Consider the following 24948-nt stretch of genomic DNA (forward strand, 5'->3'; position numbering starts at 1 on the left):
GCCACCTGAGAGAGTTGAGAAGTGGGCTAAGAGAGAGAGAAATCAGTAGATAGATGATAGATAAATAGCTGACAGATTGCACATATCCTTGTTTGTTACTCTTTCTTTTATCTCCATTGGCTGTTCCTCCTTTTGCTTTTTTCACAGTACCAAAAGTGTTTCAAGAAGTTACATATTTTTCTTGCTTTCTTGCTATTTTTGCATCAAAGCACTATATAGGTAAAGGTAAAGGTTTCCCCTGACGTTAAGTCCAGTTGTGTCCAACTTTGGGGGTTGGTGCTCATCTCCATTTCTAAGCTGAAGAGCCGGCGTTGTCCATAGACACCTCCAAGGTCATGTGGTTGGCATGACTACATGGAGCGCTATTACCTTCCTGCTGGAGTGGTACCTATTGATCTACTCACATTTGCATGTTTTCGAACTGCTAGGTTGGCAGAAGCTGGAGCTAACAGCGGGTGCTTACTCCGCTCCCTGGATTTGAACCTGCTACCTTTCGGTCTGCAAATTCAGCAGCTCAGTGCTTTAATACACTGCACCACCGGGGCTCTTTAAAGCACTATATATGCAATATGAAAAATACAGTTGGATACACAAAATAATTTTAACTTTGATCCGATAACAAGGGTTTCACCAAACAAACCCAGGAAATGCCAAAAACAGTTTCACTTAAACAGTAACTTAATCATTGAGTCTCTTCAAGTTCTGACTACAAAACTGAGAAAGTACAAACAAAGTCCCAAGTTACAGAGGCATAATCTGTCATCAGGGTTCCAGAATCAAGTCAGGAAAGCAGTGTAAACTGATGTTTAAGTCCACAGGGCACAAACAGGTATTCAGGCTCATTAAACAAGTCATGAAGTCAGTCAAGAGTGCTAATACAAGGTTTCACGGGTATCAGACAGGGTTTCTAAGTTCAGCAGAGTACAAGACAGGATCACAAGAATCAAGTCTGGTTATTGAGATCCTACCCAGGGGTCACAGCCAAGATACAGGTCCCATAGTTCAACTTTACTGTTCCCAAAGAGATACCATCCCTCTTTTTAGGCAGAGATGCTCAGCTGCTGCTCAATCACCAATCTTTGCAGCCTGTGAACCATTACTCAGGAAGGGAACGTCAACCTGATCTCTTCCAAAAAGGAGTCAAATCAACCCCTAAGCACTCAGCAGCAGGTGAACCAAACAGTGGCCATGACACAATGGCAGATTTGGCTTGATGGGAATCGTGCCAGTTGTTCTCTTAGTATCGCAAATGCAACCTGTTTTTTAGGCCGATGTCTCAGCTTTCCAGTTGGATTCAACATAATATCACTTCTGCCTTGGGATATCTGTACATTAGTAGTAGATATGAAACATCTTTTTGTTGTTGATAATTCTGTCATTTGGCATTGCTGTTTGTTTTCTAAATCACAAATGGGATCAAAACAAATTTCTAACCAAGAGTGCAAAAACATAGAAACGGTATTTATAACTGGCCAAAGGACAAGAAATCCCCTAAGATTTCTTGTCCAGATTTCTTCAGACGAGGTTTTCCATTGCATTCCTTTGAGCTTAGTGGAGTGTGACTTACCTCAGGATTTCCACAGCTAAGAGATTTGAATTCTGCTTCCCCATAATCCTGCTCCAACATTCAAACCACTGTGTTATGCCAGCTATCAAAATAGCTATTTATAGAGGTGAGGCAGTGCCAAAGAAGACAACACAAGTTTACAATGCAATTGCACTTTGTACATATAGATGCAAATGTAAAAATAATCATTGTAACTGATAAATTAAAAAAAACACCTCCATACTGACAGGAAACTCAAACCTTTATGTAAGTTATGCATCTGTTCAATCTGCTACTATCTCCCATATATAGAATCATTACAGCTTGGGACATTTTTGAATGATAAATCCCACATGGCTATTTTTCTACAGAAAATTTCATTTTCTGAACAGAAACCTTGCCCGGGGGGGGGGGGGGGGGGGGAACGGACACACAAGATTTTTGTGCAGAAATGCAGTTTTCTGCATGCACACATCCCATGTGGGTCAGTACTAAAACATTATGTGAGACATTTATTTTTCTGAATTAAAATACAAGGTTTTGCTCTAAGACAGGAAGGCAAGTTATGATTATCCTGCTGTTGAAAGGGTTCACTTCCCTTTACATGGTTCTCAACCTGTGGGTCCCCAGATGTCTCAGCCTTCAGCTCCCAGAAATCCTAACAGTCGGTAAACTAGTTGGGATTTCTGGGAGTTGTAGGCCAAAACATCTGGGGACCCACAGGTTGAGAACCACAGCTTTACATGGTACATAAATTGTGGCACACCAGATTTCAGTTGCCAATAAGACAAAGAAACAAAGAGACAATCTATTTTATTAAAACAATGAAAAAGATATTTATGTTCATCAGAAGCAGAAAACAAGAAGCCCCATCTAGCAATTATTTTGTCTCGTTTACATGAGGCAAACTTAAGTGTCTCCACATAACAGAAGAAATAAACACATACAATGTATTTTTTTCTGAAACTAGTGGGGAGAACATTTCAATCCACACAGCTATTTTGTAACTTGGAAGTTGCTACACTTGAAGAAAAAGAAATTCAAAGAGAAATGGTAGTACAAAGCGGATGAATTGAAAGACATTTGCAAGTTTGATAGTTATCAGATTTCAGCTCAGCAAGAACAGGAAGTGGTTATTTTATTGGAGAAATTAATCACATCAGTTGCTGGGTTATTATGAAACTATTCCAACACAGCGCTATACATGTTCACTAGGGCCAGGTCATCAATTGTTCGATTGGTACAACTCCCCCAGTTCTATTACTAGTGCTGACAGAAAATGGTTTGGCTTGCTCTCTCTTCATTCCCTAGCATTCACTGAATTCCCCAGTAGTTCTATCAATTTACATTTACATTTGCGCCAGGATTCTCTTAGGAGCATCTACACATGTGACTTTTCCTTATGCATGCAGATGTCTTTTTACCAGTGCTGTGTGAACTGGTATTTTCTTTCTTCCTGTACAACACCAAAACCATACACACCGATTTATTTATAATTATCCTTGGTGAATAGGAAGGCTTGGGAGAAGCAGCTGACTACATCCCCATAACCAGATGCAAAATGGTGACACCAGGGCTGAGCTCCTCCAGGGTCCTCCATCAGTGGTTCTCAGTCTTGCATCTGACCACAGGGAGATAGCTGGAAGTTTCTCAAAGCTTGCCTGCTCACTAGGAAGCACTACAGCAGAATCAGGAGGGTTTCATAGGGATGTCACCTGGCTCTGTATAGGGCAGGTCTACATGGAGATAGTTACACTATGCTGAGGGTATGTAGGATTGGGGCCTTTATGTGTTGTTTGGGAAATGATGTAAAACGTGTGGCCTGAAGTTGTCATTCTCACCAAAGCTGGAAGGCTGAACATTTTGTTTTACTGCCTATTGTACTTACCATTTTATTTAATATGTATTTATTTAAGTTTTATGTTTACCCTCTTAGAATAGTTTGTGCATGTGTACAAAAGGAGACCTTTTTTTTGGAATCGCTCTCAAGACCTAACCACCTAAAGAGACATGCTTAATGTTCATTTGGGGATCATATACCAACCACCTAGGTCATTGTGTACCAATTCAGCCGCACAGCAGTTAAGTGTCATGCAGGACTGATCCAATGTAATCTGGGGCAAATTAATTCAGGGGGAAATCTGAATTTTGACCCAGGATTTGGGCTTTCCCTTGATTTAGGGTTAGTGAATGTAGTTGTGCCAGTTCTTAACCAACCAATCGCTACAGTCTTCACTGCCATCCCATGTTCTCTGTATTCAGGTAGGCCAAGGTTACAGTCCTCTGTCATTCCCTACAACATACCACCTACCTTCTCTATGGCTCTCTGCATGATGTCAGGCATGACCTCTCATCAGTCTTTGAAATGTACGAAGACTGATAGCTGGAGAGAGAGGCGGGTTTCTCCCTATCTCAGCTCCCTTAACATGGAGAGGTTGGGAGGAAGGACCTTTTCACACATCCCTTCCTTCTATATCGTTTCGCCAGCAGTCACATGGGGAGCCTTGTGGTGCCCCCCACGCCCTCCTTCCTTCCACATCAGACGGGGGAACAGAACAAGGCATGTTGGCACCCTGTCCTCGTCAGAGATGGGAAAGGGCAGCAATGTGTTCCCCCATCAGATGGGGAAAATGACTGAAAAATGTGAGTAGCTCCATTGGAGCTACCCGAAAAACACTTACCATGGTGCTGTGGCCAAGGAAGTGTCTTGTGACACTTCCTCAACACTTGATAGATAAATGGGGCAGGGCCTGCTGAGCATCATGTGATGGCACTCAGCAGGCCCCATCCCCAAAGTGTTGCAAAGGTCCAAAATGCTCCAGTGTGATAAGGTGGCTAGCCACACCTGGAGACAGCACTAGAGTAGCCCAGCCGTCCCTAAGCCAACTCCAAGGTGGTTGAGTGAGTCTCTGTAAAGACACCATATGGGCCCTATTTGGCGCCTGGGCCCATAGCTTCTGTGTGGCTCTGTGGAATCATAATGGAGATTTCACTAATAATTACATCTAGGATTGCTACCTTCATTTTGCTTCACCTATAAAGACTCATTTGTAGTCCCTCCCATACCATTAGGGTTGCATTTTTAGTACCTTGACCTGACTACCTTCTCCTCAGTGATGTCCTATGCAGCAATGTGGCATATTTGTTTCTTATATTACGTAGTTGCCATTTCTTTCCCATTCTACTTTCCTTCTCTTGCTCCTACCTCTTCCCTATGTCCATATTTTTGTAAGAGCTTGGAATGACAGTTTGCAGTCACAGCTTCCAGAATCCCTGGATCCAACTTGCCAGACTGGCCAATGAATTGTGGGAACTATATATATATATTTTTTTTAAAAAAAGACTTTTCCAAGCCCTGTTTCATAACCAAGGGTAAGAATAACAAACTAAACATTCATTGTTCCTCAGCAAGCCTCTGCTACCCAGAACTATTGGGTGTTTCAGTTTAACTGTGCCAGGAGTCCACCTGATTCCCAGCCTTGTTCTTACCTAATGAGGTTACTCCATCATGCCTCCTAGCAAGAAGATTCACTTACCAATTAATAATCCTAAGGTAGCAAAGTCCTTTTTTTGACTTGCCACTAGATATTTTTATTATAATATTTTCTTGGATCAGATTGGCCAGCCATCTCTTTGGCACAAATACCAAGAGATTTGCCATACTGCATTGCTGAGTATTCCTTATCTGGATTTTTGGATTCCTTAAATCCAAAATTGTCCACAGAGGAGGCTGAGATAGTGAAACTTTTGCATTTTGGTACTTCAATGTACACAGACTTTGACTCATGCATAAAATGGTTAAATATTGTGTATAAACGTAATTCTAGGCTATATGTATAAGATGTGTATGCTGATTTGTATTTTAGACTTGGGTCCCATCCCCAAGATATCTCATAATTCCAAGACCCAATATACAGAACACCTCTGGTCCCAAGCATTTTGCATAAGAGATACTCAACCTGCTTATTTATGTCGCTCCTTTTCCCAAAAATGCTGAAACTTGAAGCAGCTTATAAAACAAAAAGGTACAAGTTGAAACATATATAAGGCTCTTCCCAACTGGGAGGTAGAAGTGAGAGCTCTTGAAGCTTTGCTCCTTGCTTGTTAAGAATATTGCAACATGGTTGTAGCCGCCTCCACTCACTACCAGAGCAGTCAAGCCGGCTCAATTGCCCCACTGCTCTGGCTAGTGGCTGGGAAACCACCAGGGTGGAGAGGAAAAAAGAGGAGTGATTGTCTCTCTTCCCATTGCAGTTTGTCAGAAGACAAGAAAATCTATTCACTCACTCAACCCCACCATTACAGGAAAAGAGGTAAGAAATCCAGGATGAACTGTGATAAATCCTGGAGATATACATCTAAAAAAACAGATATAGAAACTTTTGGAAAATGGCATTCATAACCTTTTGGAAAACACCTTTTGGAGATCATAAGATTTTAGAAAAGCATGACCTTTCAAAAAAGAGCCAAAAACCCTTTTAGAGTAGAATCTTCTCTTGTGGTATATACAAGGCAATGGAGTCAGTTGATAGACTGAATAACCTGTTTTCTCTGATCTGTTAGGAAAACAGAGATTTTTTATTCCAGTGGCCTGAGGCCCAGGGATTAAAAAAAATAGTAGTGCTTCAGAAGTGTTTTTCAGTGAACAAAAATACTCTCCCATAGAACAATTTGTTTTATATCCTGCACTCAAAATACAAAAATGAAGTAGACTTTGATTAAAAAAATAACATATTTGGTTTACTCACAACCTTCATATGTTCAGCATACACAGGTACAAAACCTATCAGTCCATTTTCAGATATGTTTGAGATGGTTCACTGTACCAGCTGGCCAGGGCATTTCTCTTATAACAAAATAGCTATCAACAGGTCACATAGTCAAAAGAGGAGATGAGAGCATGTGGTCTGCTGCTCCTTTTGTAATTTCTCAGGAACCATAGAGTAAAGGAAGCTGTACACCAGAAAAGACATACAGGAAACAGTAAGCAACAGGATCATAGATAAACAGATTACTAGAGAAGGTTTGAAGAAGGTTTGAAGAAGGTTGTCATTTCCACCAGAAACATCCCTTCTTTCCTTTGAACAAAACTAAGTTAACAAATATTTCAACCTCTAGCAACATTTGCTCTGTCTGAAGGAGCCCATAGATAAAACTGTGGAGGTGGCTGCCAGATTTGTTGCTAGAAGAAGCAGTGATTTCACTCTTGGATTTACAGCCACTGTTTCAGGAGCTATAAAAGCTGCCTTGAGTGTAAAGCCGCCTTGACTCCCCTCCGGGGTGGAGAAAGGCAGGGTAGAAATGTCATAAATAAAAAAAGAATAAATATATTAACTACCTCACCACATGTGATGACAGGAAGGGGCTAGCTGCAAAGTCTAAAAGCGTCTGCTTGCGCATGTTACTTGGAGTGGTGCCCTTGAGTTGGTGAGCTCCAGAGATCACTTCCTTAGGTCATTTCTGACTACATCCATAGGGATATGCTCCTGGCCTTCACATAGATACATGAAACTACAGATAACAGCAAACCTTATTGAAATGAAGGACTTTTGGCCCAAGTCATTGGAGGGTCTAAAGCTTCCCAGAGAGGACATACATATAGATAAACAGAAATGTGGACACTGATACGATGGAAACAGGGGGCATAATGCAGCTTTAAATAGTTACCAATGGTATTTAAGAGTAATTGTTATGTTAACTAATTTATTTGGGGCAGCAGTTGAAACTATGAATCCAATGATTACTTAAAAAGTCTTGTGTTTTATGACTAAATATAATTTCTGGAGTGGGCATCAGCACCTGTCTTTTTGGCGCAGCTGTCAGAAACTATGGCCTGATCTGCTATTGGTACCTGAACTTATCTACTTCAAATTCTCCCCTAGTCAAGCTCTTTCAGCACTGTGAAGTAACTATCCTTTTGATTTCTTACAATACCACATAATGTGTTGGAGACGGTAACTTGCTGTTGATTAGATGTTTTAGACTGCATGCAGTGCCAGATTTACCATTGCACTTAGGTGTGCGTAAGCACAGAGTCCCATTGACCAGGGGGCCCATCTTCCAACCTATCATTTTTACAGTGGGTTTTGCTTATGTGATAGCATTCAAAATGTTCTGTTTCAGAGTGATTCCAGACATAGTCAATGGGAATATGCCATAAAGCTGGCAGTGTAGGCCTACCAGGCCAACCACCTTCAGGGTCCAAGGAAGGATCTCATTTGTCCTAAATCTGACATTGACTGCATGCACCATAGACCATAGCCAACACGGGCAATAATATGGCATTATGGGAATTATAATCCAAAATGTAGGTTCCTGTGTTCGCTTTTTCTATGAGACTTAAGTGGAAATTTTTCAGAATTAGCTGAGACCTGTTTTAGGCTCACACAAGCTTGGAAAAGTTACTTGTCTGTACTACAACTTCCAAACAATTCTGGTGCCGGTGTGGTCAGTAGCTATGCCAGCTCAGAGATCCTGTCAGCTGTTGTAGAACTTTTCCAAGTTATGGTCAACTGTGGCAGCAGAGGTGCAACACAGTCACTTCTTTGAAAAATAATCATAGTGAGGCTCTACAAGTAATTTTACACCAATTATTCAAATAAACTGCTCCTCCCTACACCTGCTGAGTCTACTGAGATGCAACAGCATGATCAAACTCTGAATCATTTTGTCCCCCACCCTTTACTTTTCAAGTGTATTAATTGACAGGCTGCCTTCATCATGGCTTTATTGATGGCTGAATGAAGTACTTTGAAAAGTTCTTATATTAATTTCTCTGTGCAAGTATGCATAGAATGGTTGCATAAGCTACAGCAACAAGTGAGTAGGACAACGCTGTTTCAGAGGAAGCTTTGAAGCACCTATTTTACACCTACACTCCAAATTAGTAACAATGCACATTACAGCAATCTATCCACTTCTGCATAGCAGCCCAACCAATGTTGTAACATGAGCTTTGGAAAGAGCACGGAGACAAAGTATTATGAGTAGGTGTGAGAAACAATGGCACTTGGCTTGGTATCTTTGGGTGTTCAGCTCTTAGGGTGTAGCCTGGCCTACGTGCTTTTCTGCAGGGTTTTATTCCCATTTGGTTATGCTGACATCTCTGCTCTGGCACCAACAGAACAGATGATATCTGGTTAGTTACCTCCTGACTTATACGAATCAAGTTGCGGCCCTCCAGATGTTGTTGACCGTATCTGCCATCAGCCTCGGTAGGATTCCAATGGTGAAGATTATGCAACCTGAACTCCCAGTGCGCTGGTATTTATACTGAGCAATGATCTCCCTCTGTATAGGGCAACCCCCTGTTTTCCTATCTATTGGATTTCTGCTTAATTCACAGTAAAAGGTCTTCAGGTAAATCCAAATCTCCCCATTTCCCTGTAATGTGCCAATGTCAGCCTCAAGCTAGTGTAAGTATTTTCCCTCTTACTGCAATGGAAGTAGGGAAGAGTTGTGAACATGATCTCCCTCTTCCACTTAAAATCAGCCAAATGACACCCTTCATCTCTCAAAGCAGAGGTAAATATGACATATAATACAACAAATTGACATTTAAAATAATACATCAAGGCATTTAAGCCACATGTAGAATGTTGCCCTCATATCTGCAGGACCAGTATCTGTAGATTTATTTATCAGCATACAATAAAATAGCCAAGCATTTTATAGTTTGGGGTCCCCAAACTAAGACCCATGGGTCAAATGCGGCCCTCCAATGTCATTAACCCACCTCATCCTAAACTTTAGACTTAGGGTTGCCCTAAGTCTGAAATGACTTGAATACGCACAACACTACACCACACCACAAGATATTTGTAGTGTGCATAGGAATTCATTCATGTTTTTTCAAATGATAGTCTGTCCCCCCAACAGTCTGATGGATTGTGAACTGGTCCTCTGCTTAAAATGTTGTAGGTCCTCTGGTGTGACTCTATGGCATTGGGAACATCCCCCCACCCACACACACACACAGGTACAGGGGTTGAGAAGAGAGAGCCAGTGTCTTTAAATTCTCCATCCACAAAAAGATTGGCCAGATACAGAAGTTAGCAGGGTTCCATTCAGAGTAAACAATTGTAGTACAAGCACCCCAACTGTCATGGCTCCATACGATCAAATTCTGGGATTGGCAGATCAGGGATAACCACCTAATCATTCAGCCAAGAAGTTCCTCTTATGTCTCACCAGAATGAACCATAGCAGTCAATGGAGAACCACAGCAGTTCATGTGGAATTACGTATACTGGTATTGTGTGAATAAACCCCAGGTGAATAGTGTTTGGTATAGTGTGAATAAACCCTCTTTCCATTCTGGTGAGATGTTGAATTTCCATTGAAATTGTAGTTGTGTGCCTTCAAGGTTGCTTACAGCTTACAGCAATTCTAAGGGAAGCATATCATGGAGCTTCTTGAGAACATTTATTGTGAGGTTTGCCATTGCCTTCCTCTGATGCTGAGAGACTTTGATTTTCCCAACGTCACAACGTGGATTTCCATAGCTGAGCAAGGTATTTGAATCCTGTTCCCTGAACTCTTGGTCCCACACTCAACAACCACACCACACCAGCTCTCAATCTGCATCTACACACACATACTGGCAAGTGCCAGTTTTGCACAAATCTCCATCCTTTAAGATTCTCACTTCTGATCTATTTTTTTCATTCAGTTATGTATGACTTGTCAAGATAATTGGCTACTGCACATTTGGTGTCATGTGAGTGAAGAAAATTTTGAATCCTTTTACTGCCACTCAATCAGGGTTAGAAATCAGCAGTCTTATTGAATATAAACAATGGGGGGAAATGCTGGGAGAGCATCCAACACACAGAGATTTACAAGATTCTCATTACCCCTGCTCTAAATCAGTCATGAACCCAGGGGAAGACCTGACTCAATGCACCTCTCAGGGCAGATGTGTCTGAGTCTAACCTATTCCTTTCAATGTCTGCTTCAGAAGATGTGGCGAGCAAGACACTTACAATGATTTGGGATAGTGGATCCAGTCATTGGTCATGTTATGGGCTTTCTGTACACAGGAGCTGTGTGTCAAAATGAGCTTGGGCATTTTTTTAGTTGAAAAATGAGTGTGAAAACAAAAATTCATTGTGCAAGAGCAATAAAAACAATGTGACAGTGACAAGCATGTACAAGATCATAGCAAGTATTGCCTCTAGAAAACACATCTCCCTGACATGTGGAGTAATACAGCAGAGCAAGATTTGGTAATAAAAGATCTGTGATGCAAAGCTGAGATGGGGAAAAGGTGGCCCTTCAGATCAGTGGTTCTTGGCCTGTGGGTCCTTAGGTGTTTTAGCCTACAACTGTCAGAAATCCCAGCCAGTTTACCAGCTGTTAGGATTTCTGGGAGTTGAAAGCCAAAACATCTGAGGACCCATAGGTTGAGAACCACTGTTCCAGATGTTTCTTAGGCTACAACTCTCATCAGCTCTAGCCAAGATAGTCAATGGCTCTGAGCTAATGGAAGCTGCAATTCAACATGAGTAGAAGGAGAAACATCTCCCACTTCTGCTAAAAAAATAATGTGTATTAGTACTATCTAGCTCAGCAAGTATTATGGGCTGGCAAGGTCTGGCCTGGCAATGTGAATGACTGAAGAAGTTGTGACAGTTCGTTGCGTACATTATCTTTGAAAAGGCCAACTGCCATGCCCTTGTACAAATCTGTAATGAAAATACACTTGGAAAATTATGTACAGATTTAGAAAACAGTACATGGCAAAAGTATTCCTTTGGGGAAGGTGAAGAAAAAGTTCAAGTGTGCATTTCTTCCTATGAGGAAACATCACAAAGAAACATTAGTTTCACAAAATTATGCATGGTGAATGGGAGAAAGCGGCAGTTGTCTTCCCTTTCTTTTACTACTAACCAAATGGTGAACAAAATACATTTTAACTCATGCTCCCATACATTTTTCCTGACTTACCGTTTAGCATACAACAACTGGGAATTTTTCACTAAACAGAGAAAAAAATTGTGTTCCAGTTTTTCAAAAATCCACACTAATAGTCCTTGTATAAAATCAGAACCACAGACTTCTAGAAACCACTGCCATGTCTACTGACACCATCCAAAGGGCTCAATCCTATCATAAATCCCGATCAAAATAGACCCATTGAATCTGTGAGTCTTACAAAAGATTTGTTTTACCAGTTTCCTGCCCATTTAAGATGTCTTCATGACTCTTTTGTCTAAATGAAATGTTACAGAAGGGAAGATGCTATCATTTGCAAAAGCACTACCTATAATTATGTAATATGAGCTTCAGCAATTACTTTTTCTTTATTACGTGTATGTACAAAAATGCCAGTGTTATTAGAGTTTATCTGGTCCCTCAAGACCACACACCGTTTCTGTCATGAGAAAGAGGTTGGCCAACAAATTTAGCTTCCTACGCAAAGGGATAGTAATCTCAAAGAATTCTGAAGTAAAACAGGAAATTATGAACAAAAGCAGGAATAGGTTTGTTATTACGCAGGCTTAAGCACATTGAACTTTCAGATTTTTCATGATCTGAGGTGGAAAACCTCTGGCTTTGTAGATACTTTCACTTGACACACTCATGACCCATGGAAGCTGTAGCTAATCCTATGGAAGAGCAAAATATCCTCTTTCTGCTGTAAAATAAAAGTTTGGAAGGTGGCAATGGAGAATTTCATCTTAACTTTGAGGTTGAAGTTCAATATATAATGCTGGAAGCAATAGTCTATCATCACATTTAAATGTATTTCTTCAGACTTTTTCAAATAACCTGCCCAATTTATAGAGCACAGTGAGTTGATTACATAGTACAGCTATACCCATTTCTTACACTGTGAGGGATTTCTTTTTCTTTCTTTTTTTTTTTTGGGGGGGGGGGGTCATCATATTCCTACTTTCCCTTGACCCATACAATGAATGTATGAAGGGATTCCCATTAACACACTTGAAGAAACAGGAGAAAGAAAATAGAATGGTAGAAACAAAACATAACATATTGTTTGCTTAAACTACTATTCTTTATTCAACACTTGCACTTATAATGACAACTTCAGGATCCCATTTAAAAAAATCTCTGAAGGTAGATCTTCATATATAAATACAAAATATTCTTTTAATACTGTGCACACACCCCTTTTTAAATTATGCACATCCAGGAGGTTAGGCTGAAGGTAGATTTATATGGAAGAGTATTTCCCTCCACTCTCCAACTTCAATGCTTGACAACATGGTAGCAATAAAGAGCTCTTGAAATATATTTTGACAAAGCACTGGTGGTGACCCAGATAAAACTCTTGGTGGAGTGGGTAATTATTTCCTCTAGTGCTATTTCCCCACTGAAAATGCTGCCCCTGGACATTTTTTCACACTTTTATGAATAAGAGCCTGCATCCAGGATTACTATGTATCATGGTGAACAGTAACAAAAGGACATCCACTGGGAAAACAAGTATGGGTTTAAGGATTCATTACTTTTTATCAGCATTGTGGTCCTTTATCAGCATCAGAGATATGCATGGCCAGATGAAAGTACTAGTTATTACATACTTTCAGGTCAATTCTGGCTAATGGTGAACCTATCAGAGTTTTCTTGGTCAGATTTAGTAAGCTGTTGCCTTTGGCATATTCTGAGAGTATTGTCATCTACTGGGTTTCCAGAACTAAGCACAATGTAGGCCTCCAGATACAGTTGGATACTGCCAACTCCCAGTTCTCTCCATCCTTAGCTATGCTAACTAGGTGGTACAATGCTAACTTGGTGGTACAGTACTTAAAACCCACCAACAGCCAGAGGGTGGCTGCCTTATGCAGCCATTCTCTGAATTATGTCACATTTCAGAGATTTCATGACATTATTAAAAATAAGTGTACTCTAACCATTTTTTATATTTTTAGATCTTTTCTCTTGCATTTAATTCTTTTCTAACCTGCTCTACAAACTGTAGTTCACTTAGTTTGTGCATAAATCTGTCTCTACCTGTATACACACCCTACTGTTATTAGCCAAAAATGTAAGAAAGCTAGCTTGTCATCTTGTGCAATTTGGCTTCACGTGGAAACTCTTATCAGGCTTGCTTGCAGATTGCAACAGTTGCAAAGAGCACACATATTTCAGAATGAATGGGGACTGGTAGATGCCTGCATCTTGGCTGATAGTCAAGAGATTCCAGAATCAGTACTAGGAAGGAAAAAAGATGCTTATGAAGGAAAATATGCTTTAGAGTATTTCATTTTCTATGAAACATCATTCTCTCCCCTGCCCATCCCACACTCACTTTATTTGGTATCTAGGTCTTGTGTCTTGCAGTGGCAATATCAAATGGCAAAGAGACATAACACCCCCATCTGCACCTTTACAAGGCATGTGTTAGATCATGCTATACAAGAGATAATTGGAAGGTGAAATGTACCTACTTAGTTAAATGGCTGTGTCCTTGCGGATGCTGTGGGCTAGTTGAATTATTACAGCCATGTGAATGTGCACACATACATGTACACACACACCTTCAACTCCCCTGCTGACTTCTAGCAGCCCCATAAATAACTTGGAATGTTATTAGTCAATGCATACTTGCCTAAAAAAGGGTTTGCCTTTACTGCCTGTCAGAAGGCGCCCTCTTCTGTCCAGAATCCAAAGGAGTGAGAGACTGAGGATCATATTTTAACACTTTCAACATAACTAAATTTCCATGGTACTTTGCAGTCTACATAATCAAATTCCTACCTGTTGAAGCATTAAGCAATTCAGATTTTGTGACAGGGCTATTTTTTTTAATTTTTTTTGCTTTCATGGGGCCTCACCCTTGAAAAATATAAAATGCACTTTATTGTAGGAACAACACATAAAAGTGCATTTTATATTTTCCAAGAGAGAGTTCCCATAAAAGCAAAAATAAATAAATAATAATAATAACCCTGTCTCAAATGTAGGAACAAGATGAGCCCTTGCTGGCACAATGGGTTAAACCCTTGTGCTGGCAGGACTGCTGACCAAAAAGTGAGCGGTTCAAATCCGGGGAGTGTGAGGATGAGCTCCCATCTGTCGGCTTTAGCTCCCCATGTGGGGACATGAGAGAAGCTTCCCACAGGATGGTAAAACATCAAACATCCAGGTGTCCCCTGGGTAATATCCTTGCAGACAGTCAGTTCTCTCACACTAGAAGCGACTTGCAGTCTCTCAAGTTGTTCCTGACATGAGAAAAAATGTAGGAATAAGAAAAGGATCTTGGGGATTAATCTCGCAGGCAGGAAATTCAATTCACAGGAATGACACTCGGATCCAATGTCTCAATTTCATGATGTAGAAGGTATTTGCATGCACCAGAGGGTAAAGACAACTCCAAATGACCATTTCTCATTTTTAAAAGAGAATAAAATTGGGATGGGAAGCATGTGGTCCTTCAAATATTGTTGGACTGTAACGCCAGCATTTCTCAGCTTTATGCATGCTACTTAATACAGATTGAGAATTTGCAATCCAGTGCCTGCAATACCTCATGATTCTCATTTCAAAGAGACATTTGAAGCAAATGAACCTGTGCAGATTTAAAATTAGTTTTTTCCCCTTGTACTGAAATACTATTTCCCCAATCTAGTATCTGTTGACATTTTAAAGAGCAACTCTCTTTGGCTCCAGCCAATCATGAACAATGAGCAGAGTTATAGTCCTAAATATCTAAAAGGAAATATGTTGGGAACAGCCACCTTGTACTGTCCAAACTTAAAATCCCCTTATAGATGTACCTTCAGTTCACCTGGAGCCCCCGGAGGTGCAATGGGTTAAACCTTTATGCCGGCAGGACTGATGACTTGAAAGTTGGGTTGCTGACCTGAAGGTTGCTGGTTCAAATGCAACCCAGGGAGAGTGCGGATGAGCCACCTCTATCAGCTCCAGCTCCATGCGGGGACATAAGAGGTTGGGTTGCTGACCTGAAGGTTGCTGGTTCTTATCCAACCTGGGGAGAGTGCAGATGAGCCCCCTCTATCAGCTCCAGCTCCATACAGGGACATGAGAAAAGCCTCCCACAAGGATGATAAAACATCAAAACATACGGGCAATGTCCTTGCAGATGGCCAATTCTCTCACACCAGAAGCGACTTGCGGATTCTCAAGTTGCTCCTGGCATAAAAAAATTCTGGGAACAACCTGTCCTTGAAGAGCCCATGGTCCAGAAATGAGTCCTATTTGTACAACACAATAATGCAATGCAGTTGTGTGACACAGAAAAAGCTCCAATAATTTAATTATAGAGTACTAAAAGAATGCAATTCTGACTGAGTAAGAATTTGGTTCTTCTCTGGAACACCTGAAGATATATTGGTAGCAGAACACCAATTTCCCTCTCTGGCTATGACCAACCATTAGTCCATCATTTAACATTCTTTATTGTCAACAGTGGTCCCATGTTGGCACATCAATAAATCTGGCACATTATGTTTACATAGGAAATACATCCAGGAATATAATGAGTTCCACAGCAAAAACTGCAAATTCCTCCCCCAATAACAAGGGTAAGGCCACTCTTTAAGGATTCGTGCTTATTTAATTTGGCAGTTCTCATAAGAATACCCACTTTGGAGGCTTTTAAGCAGAGGCTGGATGGCCATCTGTTGGGGGTGCTTTGAATGCGATTTACTGCTTCTTAGCGGGGGGTTGGACTGGATGGCCCATGAGGTCTCTTCCAACTCTACTATTCTATGATTCTATGATTCTAAATTTGGCTTTTATAGCCTTCTTTCCTACCTTTCTTCAAAGCCAAGAACTCTACTCTGATACAATCATAGATTTGAAAGTTACCACAAGTATTATCTGGTCCAACCCCTGCCATGTAAAATCCCACATTCTCAACCAGTAGGCCTCTTTATAGCCATCGGCATTATTTTTCTCCTCCTCTCTGCCTCATTGATCACATTCTCCCCGTATCTTTGTTCATTTTTCTCTGGGAGGGAGCAAGACCAGCTGGACACCAAGGCAATGAAAATCTTAGTGATTTCAACATCCGCATTCACCTTCAGCATACAAAGTTCAGTAAAATGTGTTGGCCTCGCTTCCTGGCCCTGGAGTCCTTCACTTTTGTGGATGTGAGTTTCTAAAAGGACATCTTTGTTATCTTCTTCAAAAGAAGAAAGGAGGATTTGCAGAAGTAAAAGGTTGGGGGAGAAAAGCATCACCTCAAAATATTACACTCAGGATTTGGCTCTCCCTGCTGCCCACTCCAGTTAAAGCAGGGCCTTGTTCTTTTGACTTGCAAGAGGCAGCAAGGGTGTGGAGATCTACACCACCCTCCCCAGACGACACTGCAAGCTTCTTATTTATTCAGGTAGGCATCCAGCCACAGTTCCCCTGAATCCTTCAGCGAGCTGGAATGAGAGAAAGAAACAGGATGAGTAGCTCAGAAAACATGCAAGAAACAAAAGCACAGAGAAAAAAATCCCATTGGAGCAAGGAATTTTGAAAACATTCTCATCAATCAATAAGTAGATTCAGGTTAGAAATAATCATGATAACCTGAAATAGAATAGCTGTTGAGAGGCAGGGAAGGGAGCCTGGAAAAACTAAGGATAGGCCGCACCATTTCTGATTCATATCCACAAGTTTATTACCTGAATACAAGTATCACATAGTGACTTGCAAGAAGGCATGGACCCACCCCACAGCTTGCATGTCAATCTTGGTGCAGAACATGGAAAAATATCACTTTTCCAACAAAAAAATAAACTGGCTGGGAGATTGAGTGTCATCACTCAAAGGAATATTTTTACACTCTGTCAAATTAACAATTTGTAAGATGCTCTGGTTGACAAGAACTCTAAATCAATCAATCAATTCATTCTATTTTGGTTCACTTTTCCCCGTAAGATTCAGTTCACACTAGTGTCTATTATCTATCACAAAGGACGGTTATGTGAGCCAACCACAGAGCTCAGAGTGCACAAAGTATTTTAGTCCATACAACCTTCCTTATTCAGATCACGGATACTTCTATATATCCCATGACTATTAAATGAAGATAGATCTTTTATGTTGATTCTTCTGTGTCATATATTACCAGAACTAAGAAAAACCTTTACGAATGCTACAACTACATTCAGAAGGGTATCTTAAAATCTATTTACTGAAATGAATTTAACTGGGTTTGTATAGTTTTCAAAATGCAGAGTTAGAACTCATTGGGATATGTTTTCAGAGGCAGTACAGTATAGTGAAATCTTAGTGAACACTGTCCCTGATTTTAATGATCACTATACAGTGGGTTAAACTGCTGAGCTGCTGAGCTTGCTGACTGAAAGGTCAATGGTTTGAATCCGAGGAGCGGGGTGAGCTCCCGGTGTTAGCCCCAGCTTCTGCCAACTTAGCAGTTTGAAAATATGCAAATGTGAATACATACTAGATAGGTACTGCTTCGATGCCAGCCACATGACCTTGGAGGTGTCTATGGACAATGCTGGCTCTTTGGCTTAGAAATGGAGATGAGCGCCAACCCCTAAAGTCGGACACGACTAGACTTACTGTCAGGGGATAACCTTTACCTTTTATAAAGACCACAATTAGGTTAGATGGCCTTAACCTTTACAAAGGTTTTTTTTCTCTGCAGATGATTCTTCCTCACTATCATTGGGATTATTAGAAACCATGGCTAGTGAAAGGATAGGGAGACTTCCAACACACCATATATTTTGAACTACAAGCCCCACAATTCCTATCACCATCATGGAAGCTGCAGTCCAATGCATGTGAAGGGCTAGAGACCTTCCCACATGGGCCACCTCAATTTCTTGGATACTTACTATACAATGTCTGCAAAGGCTTTCAGCAAGGGCTTGGACTGGTACTCGATGCCATATTTTCCACACATCGATTTCACCAAGGGGGCAACTTTCCAGTAGTTGTGCCGGGGCATGGTAGGGAAGAGGCTGTGGGGGAGAAAGATCATGTGCCTTACTTCCAAGAACTCCTGAACCCTCTTCCTCTTTTATCAGACTCATAAAATAACTGACTATAAAACCTGCCCAAGATATTCTCATGTTTCTTAACCTAGCAACCTCTTTTCCAGATCAACTGCAAAGCCAAAGGTTAAAGCATTGGCACCTCTTTCTTAGCCTGCTGAAAGATTTCAATCAACCTCAGCCTTGAAGGGTGAGGTAAGAGCAGTCCCAAACTGTGAATCTCAATATGCAGAGGGCATGCAACCCAATCTAACACAGAAGTGATAGGTGTTTCTGTACGTCACCTTACTGATTCATTTCAAGGCCTCAACAGGTCAGGTGAGCTCATGACTGTACAAACTTCATACCATGAAAATCTCACCCGCTTGAGTCATCTAGTATCCTTTTCCCACAGCATCTTTTAAGGCAGTGATTCTCAACCTGGGCCCCCTAGATGTTTTTGGCCTACAACTCCCAGAGATCCCAGCCAGTTTACCACCTGTTAGGATTTCTGGGAATTGAAGGCCAAAAACATCTGGGGATCCCAGGTTGAGAACCACTGGTTTAACATCATTTACTACAGCATGAAATGTAACCTCCCCTGCCAAACCCATCCTCCTGAGCAAATACATAGTTTCCATTCTTCTTCTAGGCCTGACAATTAACAGTATCCCTGAGCTGTAATATCCCCAAGGAGTCTTCTTATACTCCAGAATGAAATTATTTACTCACTGATGCTCAATCTGGAAGTTGAGGTGCCCACTGAACCAGTCATTGAATAGGGACTGATCTACATTGCATGTTGCCTGGAGCTGGAATGAAAGAAAGAAATCACTACATTAGGATATTGCAACTTCACTTGTACATGAGACATTTCTATTAATGGGTGGCATTCCCAAACCTCTAACCCTCATCTAAGTAGCTTTCATCACGGAAACAACAGATACAAAATAACAGCAATGTAGAATAGATGCATGAAGCTCCCTAGAAACTTCTGAGATAATTACAATATTATGAATGGACTTCTAACTCATTGGCTTTCCTATGCCTCTTCTTAGCTGGACTATGCAGAAGAATGAACATGGATTTTGTTTTAATAGCAGAATGGTAATATGAGATATTTCTTGGTGGCTTGACATTTATGCTTTGAGCCTCCAGATGTTTGAAACTACAACTCTCATGACCTCATGCTCAGGGGCCGTGTTGGCTGGAGTTTTGGGAACTCAAAAGTCCAAGACATTTGGAGAGTCAAATGTTCCTAAAAACTGCTATACATACAGTGATATCTATCCCTTTCACTCACCCAAGATTTTCTCCAGCCCTTCCCTCTTTATGATGCTAGACATTTTCATTGTTGCTTTTTGCTTTCAAGGCTCTTATTCATAATCCTAGCTAGCAGAGATGTGTGGTATGTAGCTCACCTGAGTTGATACCCAGTCCACATTCTGGTCATAATCAATATTCATTGGGATGTGGTTCATTTGGGTCACCCAGACAAACCAGTGACTTTCGATGACCCTGTACAGAAGAAATAAATTATTGAATACATTTTCACTTTTCCAAAAGTGGGAAATTTATTCATCATTTAATCAAAGCCATTTTTAAAGAGGCCAAGAGCTATACCATTATAATACCATTATCTAATTTATTTATTGTGTCAGAAGCAAACTGAGGGTACAAGTTGTAATGTATTTGAAAACACAAAGTTTTAAAAACTATACTAAATGTCCTTTGACCAGTAGCTGGCCCCTTGGAGTGCCTCTGGTGTTGCTATAAGAAGGTCCTCCATTGTGCATGTGGCAGGGCTCAGGTTGCATTGTAATAGATGGTCTGTGGTTTGCTCTTCTCCACACTCGCATGTTGCGCACTCCACTTTGTAGCCCACCATTATCTAATACCATTAGGCAAAAGAAAGGAACAAACTGAAAAGGTGTGTTGAAGAAATATTGAATGGCGACTTGGGAGATGAAGGTTCATTGGTTCATTTTAGCTGCCACATCACAGTTGACCTAAGCTGAATAAGAGTCAACATTGTAATTCAGCAGTTTAAAAAGCCAATGTGATTCTAACTGCATCAACAGGAGTATGGTGTCTAGATGGAGAATAATAATCTTACTCTATTCTGTATTGGTCAGACCTCATCTGGGAGACTGTGTCCAGTCCTGGGCACTACAATTCAAGAAGAATATTGCAAAGCTAGTACACATCTAAAGAGGGGTGACCAAAATGGTAAAAGATCTCAAAGCCAAGCCCAATGAGGAGTGGTTTAGGGAGCTGAGAAAAGAAGGATGACAGGGAACATGATAACCATGCTTAAATGTTTGAAATAATGTTATACTGAAGAGGAAGGAATGCTGGTTTTTTGTTTTTGTTTTTTTGCTGTTCTAGAAACATAATTGGTGCAAATTGCAGGAAAAAAGATTTCACCTAAACATTAGGAAGAACTTTCTGATGCTAGGAGCTGTTTTACAGTGGAATATGCTTCCTTACAGTGCAGTAAAATATCCTCTCTGGAGGTTTTTAAACAGAGGCTGGATAGACACCTGTCAGGAAGGGTTTGACTAGGGGATCCTGCATGGCACAGAGCTGGACTGGATGCTCCTTATGGTCTCCTTACGATTGTATAAATTCACTGAGCCAGTAGCCCATTGGTTAACCTTGGCCCAGCCACTTTCTTTCAACCTGAATGACTTCACAGGGCAAAGCAGTGGGGGGAAAGCCATGTACACTGCATTGAATTCATTAGTGGGAAGGCTGGATACACATTCACTTAATAACTATTTTAAAAATTATATATCTGCTATCAGGAAAAGGATTACAGGGGAAATTTATTCATAATTACTCAGTGCAGACACATTTACCATAATCATATTTTGTGATTGTTAGTATGCCATAGGAATGTGAAATATAACCTACCATATTTCACCATGTAATAGTCATGCTTTTTATCCCTTTGAGGCAGTGGGGCGGGGGGGGGGGGGGAGTGCAACTATTTATGCAGTGAAAAAGAAATCCAGCTACAGGGCTTCATTCGGATTCCAGTTGCCCTGTGGTTCCAAGAGGGCAGGTGCTTGGGTCTTCAAAATACCATTTTGGGGGCCCCAATAGGGTGTGTGTGACTATTACGTCATGCAACTAAAACAGTGAAATACAATATTTCATTCTCATACACATGAATAGATTTTTTTTGTCATGATGTGTGAGATTATAAGTGTTTTTGCACATTCTGATTTTTTTTAAAACACATGCACAATCCATTTTTTAAAATCATTTAATCCAAAAAATCTTGGTGTTCGGTGCAAAAACATTTGCTTATAAATATTTTGCAAAGAAAACTACATATAGTGCTAAATATGTATGGCTTCACATTTTGTGACAAACCCTTCACAAGTCCTTAGAAATGTGAAAAATGATGTTGAGAATGGGAAAATCACGTATTTTTCGATTCTTAAAACATCAAAATGTTTCGCCAGAAAGTGTTTGCCTGTTGTCGATGCAGATTTAGGAATGAAAAACTGGCATTATGGTAAAGGGGCAGGAAGATTGTCTTAATCTATATTGTATTGTGGATTATGAAGACTACTTCAGATTACTACTAACAAAATTCACATCATTATGGCAGATAAGTAGCACAGAAAGAGAACCTTATATTGTTTTTATCCTAGCACAGTACATCTTAGTACATCAATTGCATAGAAGCATACCTACCTATCAGCCAAATCCATTTTAGCAATGGTTTTACCTATCATACTTACAGCAAAATGAAATATTCACATGTAACTAAAGACGTGACCAAATCATACTGCTTGGGGCATTTTGGGAATTGCAGATCAGCTAAGTAACTTTTCTAAACACTGGGCAGAACTCTGGATAGAACACTCTGTGTGTGTGTGTGTGTGTGTGTGTGTGTGTGTGTGTGTGTGTGTGCAAGCATGGAATAATGCCCAAGGGGTATTATTTGATAACCCCAAGTAATAAAAATAGGTTGAAATGTAAAAACTAACCTGACCAGGAGAAAAAGTCCAATAAGGCCCTTCAGGTTCAGAAAAAATGAAAATGTTAGAAAGAAGCGGATATAAAAAGTCACCATCCAGGCGAGGTCCTGCCAGAAAAGAGAAGAGAAAGGTTATGAAGAAGACAGCAATATTGGATACAGGTAGGGCATGCACTTTAAAGCCCACCTGGCAGTCTATACCTGTGCCGCTATGAAAATATAAGCCTCACTCAGGTGCATGCATTCACATCCTTTTATATCTATATTCCACACAAGGCCTTAAACTGCATAACCTTCTCTTGCTAACTCTACTTTCAGTTAAGTTTAACATTTAGTTACAACCTCAATGTATATTTTAAGTTCAAATTTATCACTAAGAACAAGGATCTTGACCTCTTGTTGTTAACAGCTTGTTTATTTTAACTTTTGTTGTAATGCGTGTTGTATATTGTATGTGTTAAATATGTTTATCAAATATTTTGATACGGCCGATAAGCTAATCAATACAACGTATTTGATTTGATTATTTGACTAAAGCACAAGTTTAGAAAAGGGCACATTTAACCAGACTTCAAGTAGGTCAAGTTCTTGTGATCCTAGGGAAACCAAACTGACTTAATCCTTTTTAATCTCCATTTCCTGTTAAATCCCCGATACACACGCTATCCCTTGTCTGGAGTACAGAAGCTAAATTTCACATTCTTATTGTGACTAGCTCTTGCTGTAACCACTATTCTGACTGGCCATAACTGCAATGGGTGTATATATTTAGAGCCATTCTAAGGCACACATACACTCCAAGCATGTGTGTGTCTTAGTAATTAACAGTCTAAGGATTATGGGAAATAGTCAGACAACACAGAAAAAGAAAGTAAAATAGTTCGCATTCATATAGCTATTGTTTGTAGATGATGAAGTGCATAGCAAGAGTAGTGTTTATCAGGAACTAAATCCTGAGGTGCTTATTCTGTAGCAACGTAAAAAGGGGCTGGGTTATGTATGTGTGTGTATATACAAACACTCTGCACCAGCTATCAAGCTTTGCTGCGTTTTATTTAAACATAAACACGGTCTACAGCTAATTTTTAAGGGGACAGTGGTTTGAACTTTAGAACAAGGCTTTGGGGACCAGGGTTCAAACCCTTATTGGGCCAGGCTAATGGTCTGATGACTTCAGGCAAGTCACACACTCTCAGCTTCAGATGAAGATAAAAGCAAATCCAATCTGAACAAGTCTTGCCCCTGCCCTTGTCCACTCTGCCGAAATAATTTCAAGGCACACAAGGCCCATAACTAATGCATTGCTTTCAATTGCAAAAGGCCTACTGACAACTCTGCGGAGGGGCAGGAAAATAACAAGCGCTAACAAAGGCTCTTAAGCCTTCATTTCCAGTTTAGTTTAAAAATGAAAGTATTAGTTTGCAGTTCCAGACAGCATGGAAAGGAAGGAAAGTGTGTGTGGCAATCAGCCAGGACTGTACAGTTGACTTTAAATAATGGGTGCAGGTTACAAAACGCTCTCATTGTGAACTTCTAAACCAATTTTACCACTTATAAATAATAATTCTGTTTTATCTTCAAAGACAAGGTATGAAATGTTAAAGCCTGCAGGGAGGTTTGGGAACCATCCAACATATTGCATGAAGAGTTAGGGCGGGAGGCGGGAGGGAGACACGTGTGTGATGCAAATTGCTACTGTCTTTTTTCTTGTTAATGCATGTTGTAATTTTGTTAAGCATAACTGACAATTTAATTACACATTTATGAAAATCTTCTATCTGTTTTCAAATCTATTTTGAATCTATTTTAATTTGTAAGAGACCTCAAATTTCGGTGCTAGGAGGTAAGCAATTAAAAACTGATGTGAATAAACCTAACAATGTAAGGAGAACACATTTTGCTGCTGGCTCTGAGGAAGGCAATCCTTCCCCTTGATGTCGAGGCAGGTGGCCTGGAAAAGCCAAGTTCAGGCATGTTACTCACCGCCCACTGCTTGCGCTGGACAGCAAAGTAGAAGACATACCACTGGAGGTAGAAAGGCACCAGAGCTGGTGGTCCAACTAGGGAAAAATACAAGACACATCTATAACTGAACCCACACAAGAGCAGAGAGGGCTAAGCACCCTGTAAAACTACAACTCACATGTTTCCATAACATTGAGTCATGGCACTTAAAGTGGTGTCAAACTGCATCAAGTCTTCAGTATATACGAAACCCTAAATAAGGGACAGTTATTCATGGGCTAAATTTTGCTACCTAACTGAACCACTGTGGGCAAGGCTTCTTTCCTCACTCCAAGTCCAACCCCTCCTGAGAAAGATGTGGAGGAACTGTGCTGCAGCCTTGAAGGCACTCCTGGACTGTGGAAGGCAGAAGCCAGCACAATCTCAATCTCTCTCTCTCTCTCTCTCTCTCTCTCTCTCTCTCTCTCTCTCTCTGCAGTTATTCTCTCTCTCTCTCTCTCTCTCTCTCTCTCATT

The 24948-nt window shown here is 40.5% G+C and overlaps 1 protein-coding gene across 1 annotated transcript in view; it reads right to left on the bottom strand.

Annotated features, from left to right (window-relative positions):
* Positions 1-15915: 15915 nt before the first annotated feature.
* Positions 15916-24948, bottom strand: part of LOC100551618 (acyl-CoA (8-3)-desaturase) — a 33246-nt gene continuing 24213 nt past the window's right edge. The window contains exons 7-12 of the mRNA XM_003224119.4: positions 24452-24528; positions 22479-22576; positions 19896-19992; positions 19207-19286; positions 18337-18462; positions 15916-16908 (exon numbers count right to left, since the gene is read on the bottom strand). Coding sequence (XP_003224167.1) covers positions 16857-16908; positions 18337-18462; positions 19207-19286; positions 19896-19992; positions 22479-22576; positions 24452-24528 — 530 coding nt within the window. The 3' untranslated portion in view covers positions 15916-16856. The remainder of the gene's footprint in view (positions 16909-18336; positions 18463-19206; positions 19287-19895; positions 19993-22478; positions 22577-24451; positions 24529-24948) is intronic.

This window comes from Anolis carolinensis, chromosome 1 (assembly GCF_035594765.1).
Source record: "Anolis carolinensis isolate JA03-04 chromosome 1, rAnoCar3.1.pri, whole genome shotgun sequence".
NCBI classification, from domain to species: Eukaryota; Metazoa; Chordata; class Lepidosauria; order Squamata; family Dactyloidae; genus Anolis; species Anolis carolinensis.